This window comes from Mytilus californianus, unplaced genomic scaffold (assembly GCF_021869535.1).
Source record: "Mytilus californianus isolate M0D057914Y unplaced genomic scaffold, xbMytCali1.0.p SCAF_3, whole genome shotgun sequence".
Classification (NCBI taxonomy): Eukaryota; Metazoa; Mollusca; class Bivalvia; order Mytilida; family Mytilidae; genus Mytilus; species Mytilus californianus.
The window spans coordinates 29,638,660-29,653,419 of record NW_026262679.1 but is presented as its reverse complement, the minus strand read 5'-3'; the positions used below and the strand labels follow the sequence as shown (position 1 = coordinate 29,653,419).

At 31.1% G+C, this 14,760-nt stretch overlaps 1 protein-coding gene and 1 long non-coding RNA gene across 3 annotated transcripts in view; one reads left to right on the top strand and one right to left on the bottom strand.

Annotated features, from left to right (window-relative positions):
- Positions 1-2,554: 2,554 nt before the first annotated feature.
- Positions 2,555-14,760, bottom strand: part of LOC127734329 (3-hydroxy-3-methylglutaryl-coenzyme A reductase-like) — a 45,557-nt gene continuing 33,351 nt past the window's right edge. For both annotated transcript variants that reach the window (XM_052244174.1, XM_052244175.1), the window contains 11 exons: positions 12,322-12,437; positions 11,845-11,923; positions 10,692-10,850; positions 9,923-10,008; positions 8,600-8,671; positions 8,307-8,412; positions 7,529-7,635; positions 5,554-5,758; positions 4,211-4,369; positions 3,467-3,621; positions 2,555-3,071 (listed from right to left, as the gene is read on the bottom strand). In XM_052244174.1, coding sequence (XP_052100134.1) covers positions 2,696-3,071; positions 3,467-3,621; positions 4,211-4,369; positions 5,554-5,758; positions 7,529-7,635; positions 8,307-8,412; positions 8,600-8,671; positions 9,923-10,008; positions 10,692-10,850; positions 11,845-11,923; positions 12,322-12,437 — 1,620 coding nt within the window. In that variant the 3' untranslated portion in view covers positions 2,555-2,695. The remainder of the gene's footprint in view (positions 3,072-3,466; positions 3,622-4,210; positions 4,370-5,553; positions 5,759-7,528; positions 7,636-8,306; positions 8,413-8,599; positions 8,672-9,922; positions 10,009-10,691; positions 10,851-11,844; positions 11,924-12,321; positions 12,438-14,760) is intronic.
- LOC127734348 (uncharacterized) lies at positions 4,274-5,525 on the top strand. Its single transcript, XR_007997518.1, has 3 exons — positions 4,274-5,136; positions 5,199-5,260; positions 5,323-5,525. It is a non-coding gene; the product is annotated as an uncharacterized LOC127734348 (long non-coding RNA).

Genomic DNA, 14,760 nt, shown 5'->3' with positions numbered 1-14,760 from the left:
AACTTTAACCACAGAGTGAATGTAATGTTAACTGGCAGAAAAACTAAGTCCATTTATAAGTAAAATATGGAAAAACAGGATTTTTTTTACAAAATTTAATTCTGGATACTATCTTATAATCGTAAACAAGCTTCTGTTCAAGTTTGGTAGAAATCCAGGATAGTTTAAGAAAGTTATTAAAATTTCAAAAACTTGAACCACAGCGTGAATATTTGTGGACACCGCCGCCGCCGCCAACGGAATGTAGGATCACTATGTCTCCTTTTTGCGACTTTTTGTCGCAGGCTTGACAAAAATGAGAGTAAATACAAGGTCAAAGGTGCATGTGCAGCTTCCCATTTTGGAGTAATACCACCATTGGTTTTCCCATATTAGTCTTTGTTCAATTGGTATTTTTCAAAAAATTGTGCAGAATTTATCTTTGTGACAAATACAGAAATACTTGGCATGAGTAAAGTTTTATCCTGTCCAGTACAGTGAAAATTTCACATAACATTTCATTGCATATAAGATAATAACCATCACCGGAAGTAAACCAATAAAATTTTCACCCCTTTTTTTCCTGTTAACAAGCTTTAGTAACCATGTCACCTGAAGTTTCCAAAATATTTCATAGAAACAGCAAACAAAAAAAATGGTGCTTTGAAACACCCAAGATAGATGTTTATGACTCAGAATTTTTTTTCTGCAATGAAATGCAGTCTTAATTTCCTACAACTGTCAAATTCAAGGGAATATTTTTTTTCGACCCTTTTTCGTATGAAACCAGATGTGACGTACTATGATTTGGTGGTATTACACCTAAAATATTTGTGATAAAATAAAATAAAAATCCAACTCAGCAAACAAGTGAAAACTAGAGGCTCTAAAGAGCCTGTGTCGCTCACCTTGGTATATGTGCATATTAAACAAAGGACACAGATGGATTCATGACAAAATTGTGTTTTGGTGATGGTGATGTGTTTGTAGATCTTATTTTACTGAACATTCTTGCTGCTTACAATTATCTCTATCTATAATGAACTTGGCCCAGTAGTTACAGTGGAAAATATTTTGTACAAATTTACAAAAATTTGCAAAATTTATGAAAATTGTAAAAAATTGACTATAAAGGGCAATAACTCCTTAAGGGGTCAATTGACAATTTTGGTCATGTTGACTTATTTGTAAATCTTACTTTGCTGTACATTTAGCTGTTTACAGTTTTTCCCTATCTATAATAATATTCAAGATAATAACCAAAAGCTGCAAAATGTTCTTAAAATTACCAATTCAGGGGCAGCAACCCAACAACGTGTTGCCTGATTGGTCTGAAAATTTCAGGGCAGATAAATCTTGACCTTATAAACAATTTTATTCTGTCAGATTTGCTCTAAATGCTTAGGTTTCAGAGATATGAGCCAAAAACTGCATTTTACCCTATGTACTATTTTTTAGCCATGTCGGCCATCTTGGTTCGCGGGCTGGGTCATCAGACATATTTTTTTAAACTAGATACCCTAATGATGATTGTGGACAAGTTTGGTTAAATTTGTCTTAGAAGTTTCAAAGGAGAAGATTTTTGTAAAAGATTACAAAAATTTACGAAAAATGGTTAAAAATTGACTATAAAGGGCAATAACTACCTAAGGGGTCAACTGACCATTTTGGTCAAGTTGACTTAATTGTAGATCTTACTTTGCTGAACATTATAGCTGTTTACAGTTTATCTCTATCTGTAATAATATTCAAGATAATAACCAAAAACGGCAAAATTTCCTTAAAATTACCAATTCAGGGGCAGCAACCCAACAACGGGTTGTCAGATTCATCTGAAAATTTGAGGGCAGATAGATCTTGACCTGATAAACAATTTTACCCCAGATTTGCTCTAAATGCTTTGGTTTCAGAGATATAAGCCAAAATCTACATTTTACCCCTATGTTCTATTTTTAGCCATGGCGGCCATCTTGGTTGGTTGGCCGGGTCACCGGACACATTTTTTAAACTAGATACCCCAATGATGATTGTGGCCAAGTTTGGTTTAATTTGGCCAAGAAGTTAACGACGACGGACGACGGACGCCAAGTGATCAGAAAAGCTCACTTGGCCCTTTGGGCCAGGTGAGCTAAAAATGTAACCAACAGTCCTTTTTCAAATGAAAAACTTTGTTTCTTACTTTGTTTTTTTTAGAAAGGGCAACAACTCTTAAGTAGGCATAAATGCCTTTACACAGACAAAATTATTGTCAAGATCACACACAATACAATTTGCTTGTTCAACTAGTGTTGTATAGGCAGGAATACAGTTTGTCTTAAAGTCATATGAAACTTCAAAAGGTAAATAGTAATAAATGATTCTTAAAGTACAAATTAATACAACAAATCATTTTTAAACAACTGTTAAGGAAAAGTTCACTAGACTTAATAAATTGGAATGCATGGAAAATAAAAAAAAAATATCATGGCTCTATCAATTCATTTCCTTTTCACATGCTCAACTATTTGCGATGGAAAACTTTGTTACAATAAAGCAGAAGCTGATAATCAAAGGGCCCTTATAATCATTATAGACACAAGGTTACCACATGTGTTTATTTTATGAATTCCAACATCACATTCTTACATTACATTCACCACTTTAAAACTGATACACAAAGCTAAAATGCCACCGTATTTTCGATAACAAAACATGAAATTCCTAATTAACTGCTTTGTCATGATATCTTATCCTTTTTATTTGAACAATCTTTGTCTGAATACAATTCAATACTGTTTTCATTGAATTTGCCACATTTCGTTGTATCACAGGATTTCCTACGAGAATCACACACAGGTGACAGAAAGTTATTAGATTTGGTTTGAGTATTGTTACTATCCACTGAATTTGATATACTATGTTCACTTTTGATGACATTTATTGAACAACCTAAAAGTTTATGAGAACTGTCTGCATGGGAATGATGTGATGACTGAGACATGTCTGATGAGCTGGACAAACTCTGGTTTGGTAAGACATGGGAATGTTGTGGTGACTGAGACAAATCTGATGAACTGGGCAAGCTCTGGTTAGGTAAGACATTTACTGTTGATCTGGAAGAAAAATTGAATTCAAAATTAGTATTTATTATGAATACATATATTTAGAATTTTTATCTATTTTTAAAATTATACATATTCTAAATATTCATACATAAAATTTAATTGTGTTCAAATGTGTTTTTACTAAAACACTACAATCAAGTACAACATCATAATTCTACAATTTTTCCTTGTTCCAGTCAAAGGCCATCCTATTGGTCACTTGACTGTGCAGTTTGTTCATTGTGTCATTGCTTTTTAAATTTTGAGACATATAAACTATAATAACATAACATTTAAGTTCGTTAATAAGTTACATTGACGTGTTGCACTTTACCTGGACTTTTGTACAATATGTTGGACAGCCAATGCTGACATTAGAATATCATTAAAGTATAACACTTTACCTGTTATGTTTTAGATGACTTCTGACAAGATGTCCCGCAGCTAATGCAGACATTAAAGATAATTCTCCAGCTAATACAGTTCCACATATAATACTGGCTAAAAGCTTGGCATTCTCGCCGGGATTTTCTGTACAAGACCCACATACTCCCAACATCTATAAATAAACATACATTTATATGATAATTTAATTCATTCACTCAAATATCTTTTCTAGAATTCAAAATTGATTAAAAAGTTTAATATCTAGTGCATAAGTAATTTTATCATTAAAAATATTTTGCTAAAAAAATGTAACCACAAAATTATCGATGGATGTAAAACCTAAAAATACATGAATTTGAATGAATTGCCTTCTACAGCTCAGGACTATGAAAAGGTTATGTCAGTCTGTTTATAATGATATGGTTACTTGAGACAATTCACTATCACATTTCTTTTTATTTTCATTATGATAAAATTTGTAAGTTGAAAATATTTAAAACCTTTTTAGTTATTTGTTTTTTTATCTTGCTTATCCCAATTTGAAACATTTTGAATATGCTGTGTTGAACTGCTTTTCTTGAAACAATCACAAAGAAGGTTAGAGCTTTGGAAATCAAAATAAGTATGGACTTAGCAAAAGTTGTGATCAAAGTACATTCATAGCTCTCCACAATCAACTATGAATGAAGGAATCTGTCATCTTGTAATGTTTACATTAAAGGGATGGGTGTGTATGTATAATTTTTACTTTTTAAACTGACCTCTAAACAAGCTGACTGAGGTTGCAGCACTGTGCCTCCTCCTATTGTTCCCACCTCTAAACAAGGCATGGTACAAGTAATATGAAGATCAGAGTTGTTTTCTCCTGTAGCTTCCATCAGAGTTATACAATTTGAACTAGTCACATTCTGTGCTGGATCCTGCAATAGTAAGACAATATTGTAAACTCTATCAGAAGCAAATATATAAATGAAATAACACTTTATATAAATTTGCTGCATCTGAAGTGCTTTTGAAAAAACCAAAAATTTGAAAGCTAAAAGATGTTTAAGTACCTAAACATGTGGAGTGCTCAACTAAAATAAATAGCCACATCTATCTAAAGTCAACTTTGCCTGAAGGAGTTGGAACCTTTTCTAATAACTGTACAAGGTTATTGTTTCTCATCCTCATAAATATCATAAATGTTCAATTCAACGTAGAAATACAAAAAATCAGTTAGTGACGCCAAATTAAATTATATATGCCACACTCTGACATAGTATAAACATAAAATATTTAACATTGACCCTAAAACATTGTCCACAAAATAATTTTATTTTTACAGTCAAATCAGTTATTAAGGTTACTTCTTTTAAGTATAAACCTGTTTGGCAGGTCACCCTCTAACAGTCCAGATGTAGTAATACATAGGCATTAAGTATAAACCTGTTTGGCAGGTCACCCTCTAACAGTCCAGATGTAGTAATACATAGGCATTAAGTATAAACCTGTTTGGCAGGTCACCCTCTAACAGTCCAGATGTAGTAATACATAGGCATTAAGTATAAACCTGTTTGGCAGGTCACCCTCTAACAGTCCAGATGTAGTAATACATAGGCATTAAGTATAAACCTGTTTGGCAGGTCACCCTCTAACAGTCCAGATGTAGTAATACATAGGCATTAAGTATAAACCTGTTTGGCAGGTCACCCTCTAACAGTCCAGATGTAGTAATACATAGGCATTAAGTATAAGCCTGTTTGGCAGGTCACCCTCTAACAGTCCAGATGTAGTAATACAAAGGCATTAAGTATAAACCTGTTTGGCAGGTCACCCTCTAATAGTCCAGATGTAGTAATACATAGGCATTAAGTAGAAACCTGTTTGGCAGGTCACCCTCTAACAGTCCAGATGTAGTAATACAAAGGCATTTTGAACTTCAATTCAATGATCACCTCTCTTATAATGTCATCTTTCTTTGGTCCTGTGGATGACCTTTATGTACTAGTTTTTTTATTGCATCATTCACTGTAAGTAAAGGTACCTTTCTATCACTTTTCTGAAAGTCTTTTCGAGATTGTTAATATGTAATGTAACTTTTTATAACTAGTAACTATTTTACCTGTCCTGTAGCAATAAAAATGGCTGTTACAATATTTGCTGCATGTGCATTGAATCCTCCTATGCTCCCTGCCATAGCTGAACCAACCAGGTTTTTACTAATGTTTAAGTCCACTAATGCTTGTACAGTTGTCTTCAGTAATTTTTCCACTACATGAGCAGGTATAACAGCCTCACAGACTGCAGATTTGCCTCTGCCTTCTAACCTGTAATGAAAAGTACACTAAACATATATAATGGGCAGGATATATGGCATGATCTTGTCACAATACATGTACTAGTATCATATATTTATAATATACATGACACTTGTGACTTACTGATAAATGGCTGATAGTGTCCAGTGGTCGAAATTACAAGCAGTTTTAGATAATTACATGTTACTGGGTAATGTCAAAGAAATTTCCCCCATACAAATCCAAACACATGTCACCTTAATCATCCTGAGTTGACCAATACAATTTAAACCTACACCCTACTTGAATGTTCATAAATCTTTTGAGAATCTCATTGTACATTCCCCCCACAGCATTCAATGGATATTTCATAATTAACAAGTTAACACTAAAATGGCACCAAAGAAATAGTTTTTCAAGGAATATTAATAATTGAAACTCTAGACAACAATAGATATAGAGTGAGAGACCCATATTCGCCGCATAATTCGTTCATTTCCACTTACATCCGACCTACATTCGAATATTTGGAACTTTTTATGAAGGTTTCAGAAATTTAACTATATGAAAAAAATGTTTGATAAAGAATTTATCTTCCAAACATTGGTTAATTGTTCTAAAAACGAACGTAAACTCAAGAGGAAATCAAGTTGTTCGTGTACCATGGGGGACACATTTTCGCCGCAATGTATGATATGACCATCCTCATTATCCTGGTATATTATAAAAACGAATGTTTGCAATTACATGAATTAGCTTGAGAGATCATTCCTATACGATTTTTCTCACAAATATTTACTTTAAGACTGCGCATGATTGCCATATAAATCTTACATAATTGCCAAAATCATTTAAAAACACCGGCGTATTTCTCAATATGTGCGAATAACCTTGGAAATGGGGTAAAGAGGAAAATCAACAGTTGTAACATTACAAACAGCCTTTAACATCTATTTAGACAAGTATTGGATAAAGGCACACAAATTTTACAGAAAAAATAGCAAAACGGCGAAAATGTGTCCAAGGCGAATATGCGCCACCCACTCAATGCTTTTTATGTCATTTCAAATTAAATTGTTTTCTTTAAACCAAGTGATTTTCCAAAAAAAGGATAAAAAAAGCAAACGAATGCTACTATAAAACAATAAAGTGCTTGTGAGTACTGTAGGTAAAAGATTGCTTTCATTTTGCAATTTTGTGAATTTTTAAATAAAACATTGAATTGTATTTTGATATGCAAATTAAAAATTTGAGTTCGAGTTATCTTCCTTTGTTCATGATGGTACATTTGTAGTTGAGCAGATTCATACATCATGCATTACTTACGTATTTTTTAATAAAAAAAATGTTTTCTTGACAAGTATGGTAATTCAAATACACATCATACTGTAACTTAAATATCAAAGTATAACATATTATCAACATATTGCATGACATTGACTGGATAGGATCTAAATAAAGATATCTTCGCTGCACTATTTTGTTTGAACTATCCAAGGAAGGTAGTGATCAACATTGGAAGATAAAGATATCAAGTCAGTACCATAGGGTTTTTTGATTGCATTTCATGCAATCTTTACACAAAAATTAAAGCCTGGAAATAATCTATTTTCAAACAAAGCTTAGTGAATGAATATTTGAAAAAAACTTTCATTTTCTTTCAATAATTAACTTAAGAATAGAACTGGAAGGCTTTATTATGATTGAACAGAGTCAATCTTATGCAAGGAGATTATCTTCATTTTATATAAAAAGCATAACCATTTTTATAATTTTATGGAAATAAACTTTCACACTTACCAATTCACAGCAGCAGCTTTCTTGTCGGTACAGAAGTTTCCACTTAAACTTAAAATTTCCATATCTGCAAACTCTATTGATAGCATTGCCAGGGCTTTTTCAGATCCCTAAAATTGAAAAAGAAATCTATTTCATATGTTACAAAAATATGCAACAAGGCCATTACTGTTATACTGATGGCAATAAAAAATCAATTTTAAAAATAAATGTTTTGTCCTTCTTACATCAAGTTTTCTGGTTCAGTCATATTCATTTATGGCTATTTCTAGCCAATGATCACAAGTGCAAAGATAAAAACCAAGCCTGATAAATGAGTGTCATCTTCTGACCAATAGGAACAATCACCTCTATTTTGAACATAAAAACAAATTAAAGGGGCCTATGTGTCTGAGTGGTCTAAGTAGATCATCAACAGTGGTCATTAGCCTGCCAACATTGAAATTGAAAGTTTGACTCTGATCTTAATTGACTAGGAATGCCAGTTTTCCTGCCTGAGGTAAGTGGTTCTCTCAAGCTTTCTCCCCAATGAAAACTTCCCATCTTGATATACCTAAGAATGTTTAAAGTAGTTATAAATACCAACAATAAATCAATCAATGTTCTTAGTCCTACATTTTTTTTACAATAAGATATCAAAATTTTTGTTTAAAAATTTACATAAAACTGATTTCCTACAATGATCTATGTGTTCAATTTCCGCAATAAAAAATTATTCTTCTCTAAAATTTTCCTCTATAAGACATAAACTGACAAAAAATATTGGGTGGATATAGCATACCTTTGATAACATATTCATGCCCATGGCATCACCTGTAACAGCTATAAACCTGATGTATAAAAGTTTTCCTGCTTGTACAATATGTAAATTAGTAAGTCTTGCAAACCTGAAATAATACAAGCAGACAAAATTTATGCTAGTTGTATAACAATCATCTTATAATATGTTCATGTGAATATGCTTTCTCAAAGACAGTCATATCTTAACCACTCTTGATATTTTATTACACAATTTTAGTATCTGTAGTATAAATTTTCATTAAATTTATAACTTTTTAAATGTTCTATATATACCTGCTAGTCATATCAAAACTTTCTTTTACTTTATCTTGATTGTCTTTATCTTCTAACCATTTCTTCACTTCACTAAAAGAATGAAAAACATTATTTTTAACTCATGTATCCTTCGTTAAACATGGTATACAATGTATTACAAATCAAGTACAATGCATATAATAACTCAAAATGTATCTGTTGACCATCATGCTTTCTTCACTTATTTCATACTGCAACCATGTTATCTAAGGAGTTACTTTATGTATATAAACATCTGTGATATATATAGTTTCAAATTAAAGAGGTATTAGCTACGAGATATGAAAAAAATTAGAATATGATTTAGTTTGGTTCAATCATTAATAAAAGTGAAATAATGAAATAATAATTTGCTTTTAGCAGCCAATTTGGTTCAATTTTGTCAAAATAAACAAAGAAACATCGCTTATTCACTTGCAAGTGAATAATTCGACCTCATTGAATCCGTATTCATGTGACCTTCAATTTAACCATTAGCTAGAGATTGGTTACGCATGTTTTAGTCGTGTTTAGACACTTAAAGGATAAGAATGTCAACATTGAAAGTGAAACAAAGATGAACCATTTCCTTGACTGATTCAATCCACAAAAAATCATTCTTATACAGGTATAAACGATAATTAAATATTTTTTTAACCTATAACATTAAATCAAACAGACATAGAAAAATCCAATTGCACAAGGTCGCTATCTATTTATATTTATGTTTATGTTTATATTTATGATGATGTTTATATCAGGTTATGTGACCATCGGCAGTCTTCGGAGGTCATCTCAATAGTTAATTAGATGGTGTCTAGACTAAAATATACATGAAATTCTGATAAATATTATCGAGTACATGCATTGTTAACTGTTTATTTCAGACTTATTCTAATTTAGATATACGTTTTAGTATGTTATAAATCAAATATGAGAATTTGAGTCAAATCGGTGAACATGATTTTGAAGCTAATGCCCCTTTAAATATAAAACCTTGTACCTTATCTGTGATGTTAACAATATACCTTTGTATAGTGGTATTTATGAGCCTGCAAATGAATACATTGTTCATGGATCTTTCAAGCCTTCTTCTTCATATGCCAATTTAAAATTTTCATATAAGTATTATCTTCTGCATAGTTTTTATAAGTTGATCATCATGAAAGGAATAACCATACACTGATACTGAGATAAAGTTTGTTTGTACTTGGAACAAAACAAGATACAAAACAGTAGCGTGTTTTATATTCTTAACTGTTTCTAAGCCTTGTACATACATATATCAATAGAAAATAAATGTTTTTTACGTATTCATAATACCTAGCTCTCTTGGCAGAAGAAAATCTAACAACAGGTGCCCTTGTCATTCCATCATTTATAACCACACTTGTAACTCCACCACTTTGCTGATAAATGTTATAAAGTTATAGGTAAATTGAATAATCATTCAGATCATACTTTCTATGCTAAAAATACTGAAAAATTAAATGCTACTGATTTATAATTTTACCAAAAAAGTCACTTATTTTTGTTATAATTAACATTGTTTGCTTGTTAGCTTGTCCTCAGATTTTCAATGGTCAATATTCAATTGTGGTGTCCTATGTGTTTATGTCCTGTTTAAAGAATTTATATAATACTTGTAATTGTTCAGCCATTGACATACAATAGCATATTCAGCATTAATCACAACATTTCATATCTTTTGTGTTATTTTTGGCATTGGGTTGCTGTCTCATTGACATATACCTCACATCTCCTTTTATTTATGATTGATTCAGGTTTTAAACCAAAATATAATTTAGGGATGTGGCCTTTATGACATATTTCCAATACAAAAGTTTTATTTTTTTTCACCAATTTTAAGCGAGTACTAAGCCCTCATCTTCCCATAAAAAACTGTCCTTGCAATTAATGATTTAAAAAAAAAAAAAAATTCTATAATTTCTTGTTGATAAATAATTAAGTTCATAACATTTAAATACATGTAGTACATAAAACTTCGCTAAGCTTGCTCGCTTGCACAAAAATTTAATTATGTAGTGTAAATTGATGTCTCTTAAAGTTGAAACAAAACATTGTACATTACCTCAAGAGCTTTACATCCTCTGTTAGTACTAGCTACTAGACAGCCTTCTGTTGTTGCCATGGGAACATGGAAAAGTTTTCCATTCAACAATAAAGGTCCTGCTACACCAACAGGTACTGGCATATAACCTATCACATTTTCACAACAAGCACCATTCACCTAACAAGATGCAAAACCAAGAATAATATCGTTACAACATCTAAAAGTTCATTGAATTAGGTCAGTTTAGTTTTTTTTGTAGCAATATGAATTTATCAAGTGCTAATTCAAAAGTAAAGATGTTTACAGGTACATGCACTGAAATCAATATGGCTCAGCAGATTCAGCTTGGGTTAAGTGACTTAAAAGAGGGAAGAAAGATACCAGAGGGACAGTCAAACTCATAGATCGAAAACAAACTGACAACGCCATGGCCAAAAATAAAAAGACAAACAGACAAATAATAGTACAGATGACACAACATAGAAAACTAAAGACTAAGCAACACGAACCCCACCAAAAACTGGGGGTGATCTCAGGTGCTCTGGAAGGGTAAGCAGATCCTGCTCCACAGGTGGCACCCGACGTGTTGCTTATGTTAATACAAATCCGGTAAATAGTCTAATTCGGTAGGTCACATTCGTGAAAAGGGAAGGGTATTGTAGACTTAACCTTTGGTGCATCTTAACTCTGTCTGAATAGCATTGAGTTTCAATGCCTGATTTTCAGAGAAGAAAAATAAACGGGAAGTTTTAAGATGATTATAAAATATATTTAATTCAGGATTAACTATATGGATTCCTTCTGTATATCAAATTGCCATAAATCAATGTGTTTTTTATTTTATTTCATAAACTTGTAAAATTGTATAAATATAACTCTAGATCGTTATACTTGTGTAATTAGGCATATAATTATTGTGTATCTAATCTTGTAATAGTGAGTAGAACTTTTTCCTAGATGTTAATCTGTGAATTCCTTTGCTACTTTTGTACTTAAAATATACCTCATTAATTTAAATCCAAAAAGAAGAAAATGGTTGAAGGGGATAGTACCTGTTATAAATGTGAAGTGAAAGTTAGTTGGTTGTTCCTAACAATATATCATGTATATATAGCTTGACAGGTTTGACTGAAACAAGAAATTACAATAGCTATAAAGTCACTTTACTTACATATTCATAAGCATAATCTGAGTAAGGTAGGTTATCTAATACTCTGCTCTGCTTCAAGCTATTCAATAACATTTCCCTCCTGAAAAAAAAATTAAATTTAAAGCATTGATTGTACATATGTCATTTAAATGTTACATCAAAGTACTACTAATGCCATTTGTATGTCTCCTTAAAAGACGTTTTGTTGTATTAATGGTCAGCGGTGATATTTCATTTTAACTAATGTCACCCCAAAATCCATAGTTTCTTTTATAACAAACCAAACATTAATATACTTAGTGCTGAAATTAGACCAATTTCTACTGTTCCTAGCAATGTGATTTGTTTGTTAGGATTCCAAGTAAGCTACCCAATAAACAATAAGAAAAAGATGTTTTAAACTGCCAAACTTGCATGCATAAATTTGCCTTTTACATCATACAGTGTTGTATTTCAATGAAAGTATCTCTAACTTACAAGTAAATGGCCATGACATACCTTATTACTACACCTCTTTCAAAATCATTCAACATAATTTCTAATTTGTATGCTGGTATATGGCGGGACTTGACTAGAATTATAATCTCTTCATCAGTTAATAAAGATGGTCCACCCTGAAATTTAAATACAACCAATTGAATTGCTGCATTGGCATCAAAATATAAACTATATACATGTCAGCCATTTTTTGCCTGTCATAAATTCTACCATTTTATGTCAAGGGCTAAATCAACAAGCATTCTGAGAGTATTGCATGGCAATACATAGTCCCCTACCGGGTAAAACTTCATTATACTGGAACAAAATGCTAACTTGTTCTATAACTTGTCATGGTGTAAACAAAAAGTAAATATCAAGTCAATATCTTCAAGCATGACTAAAAACAGTGTGGAAAACTGATTATATGAGTGAATTTTTCAAGTCAAAGGACCATAACTCTGCACAAAATTATTAGAACGAAACAAAAATTTAATAAACTTGATCTGTAACTTGTCATGATTAAACTATATACCAATTATCAATCAATATCTTATAAGCATGATGAAAAAAACATTAGATATGATTAATAGTTCTCTAAAATTAGATATGATGTAATACAGTGTATATCTATTTTCAAATTATAATCAGATATAATTAATAGTTCCAAATATATTTTTCTTTCATTTGTCACAAACTAATATAGATTTGTAACTTATCTATAAAATGTCAACAACTTTTATCTACACAATGTAATGTATTGAAATATATACATTAATAAAAATAGATTATTATCTAATTAAAGGATCATACACAAGAATCAGGGACAGCTCAGCAGGGGGTAACGTTATCAGTGAATAACAAGGGAGCACTTCTGGACTGATAAAATTTAACATTGTTGTATATGGAAAAAACATGACAGTTGCTTTAAAATGATTTGTCAACATTTTATTTGTACAATCATAAACTATTGCCATAGCAGGTGAAAAAGTTATTATCTTTATCTTTATTTTGATGTAAAAAAATTATTTTATGTTATTTAAAAGTGGTGTCCCTAATGATTTGAAAATTTCCCATGAAAAGATACGTTTTTCCTACATAACTTAACCAAATTCAATGATGATGAGTGGTAGTAAAAAATTCCTATAAAATTCATTATTGCAGTGACATTATTTCGCCATGTCCCATGTTATTTTTGTATAATTCTTCTTTCTGAAGGTGCCAAAAAAAATATTTTAAGTTTGCATTTGATGGTGTCCCTGGAAGTTTGAATATGGTGATTATTTCGTTATCAAACGTCAGTTCATGTATACGTATATTGTAAAGAACTGAAACGATATCTATACGTACCATATTGGGAAAGACAGAAAATGTTTGATATAAGATAGCGTCGAAACTTAAAAAAAAAAAAAAATAATAATATTAATCATTTTTCAATTATTGTTTAAAATAAATTCATGATGATGAAAATGTTAAATTGAATTTTAGTCCCGATTAAAAATTTTAAACATTATCCGGATAATTTAGATATATAGACAGAACTTAAACACATTTTGTATGATTAGAAAAATTGCTAATGAATTACAAAGAGCTTATTTGCAGTACACACCTAATGACAAAGGAAACAATGTGAATTTGAAATGCTGTACTAAAAGTTGGATGATGAATTAATTAACTTGAAATGCAAAGCATTTGTGTATTGCTATTTAAGTTTTGTAGGGTTCGGGAAAAGATACATTAATGATTTAATTGTTTTTCTTTCTCGTAAACACTTATTATGTATAATACATATTTTATTTATTGGAAGGAAAAAGCTATGTACAAGTATCGTTTATTGTGTTCTTATCTAACCATATTAAGGTGTGAATTTAAACAATAACCACCCGCTGTTTTATCATCTGTCAGCTATTCAATTAATGAAAGATGTAGACCAACATTCATGCTGATTTTGAATATCATTTGACAGTACTAAAAGTTTAATGTACACTTAACGTATAACTCCGTCAACTTCTGTACTCAGGGATGTTTATATATGAACATATATAGCCCCGTCTAGCATGTCTAGTGTGCACGAGAGATTTAACTAAAATTTTGAATGTTGAAATATTGGAATGATTCGTTCATTGTTGAAGACCCTACATCAACTGTCAAGATGTAGAACAGGAATAAAAGCCCTATTCATTGATGATTTTCTATGTTTTCTATGTATTGTGTGCGATTTTGTCCCATGTACATTTACTCCATATCCTTTTATTTTCTATCCAATATGTTAATTGTGCATCTAGAACATTCAAATGTCCGATGATATAAACAAGTTGCTCTTTTAAAAAAAAAAGACAATACGTGAACCTTAGAACTTTTTAATTCTAATTATTAATTCAACTGAATAAGAAATTATATATCAGTGTTATCTTGGCCATGTGTGTGGAGGATAATATTTTCTTTTTATTGTAAATCATT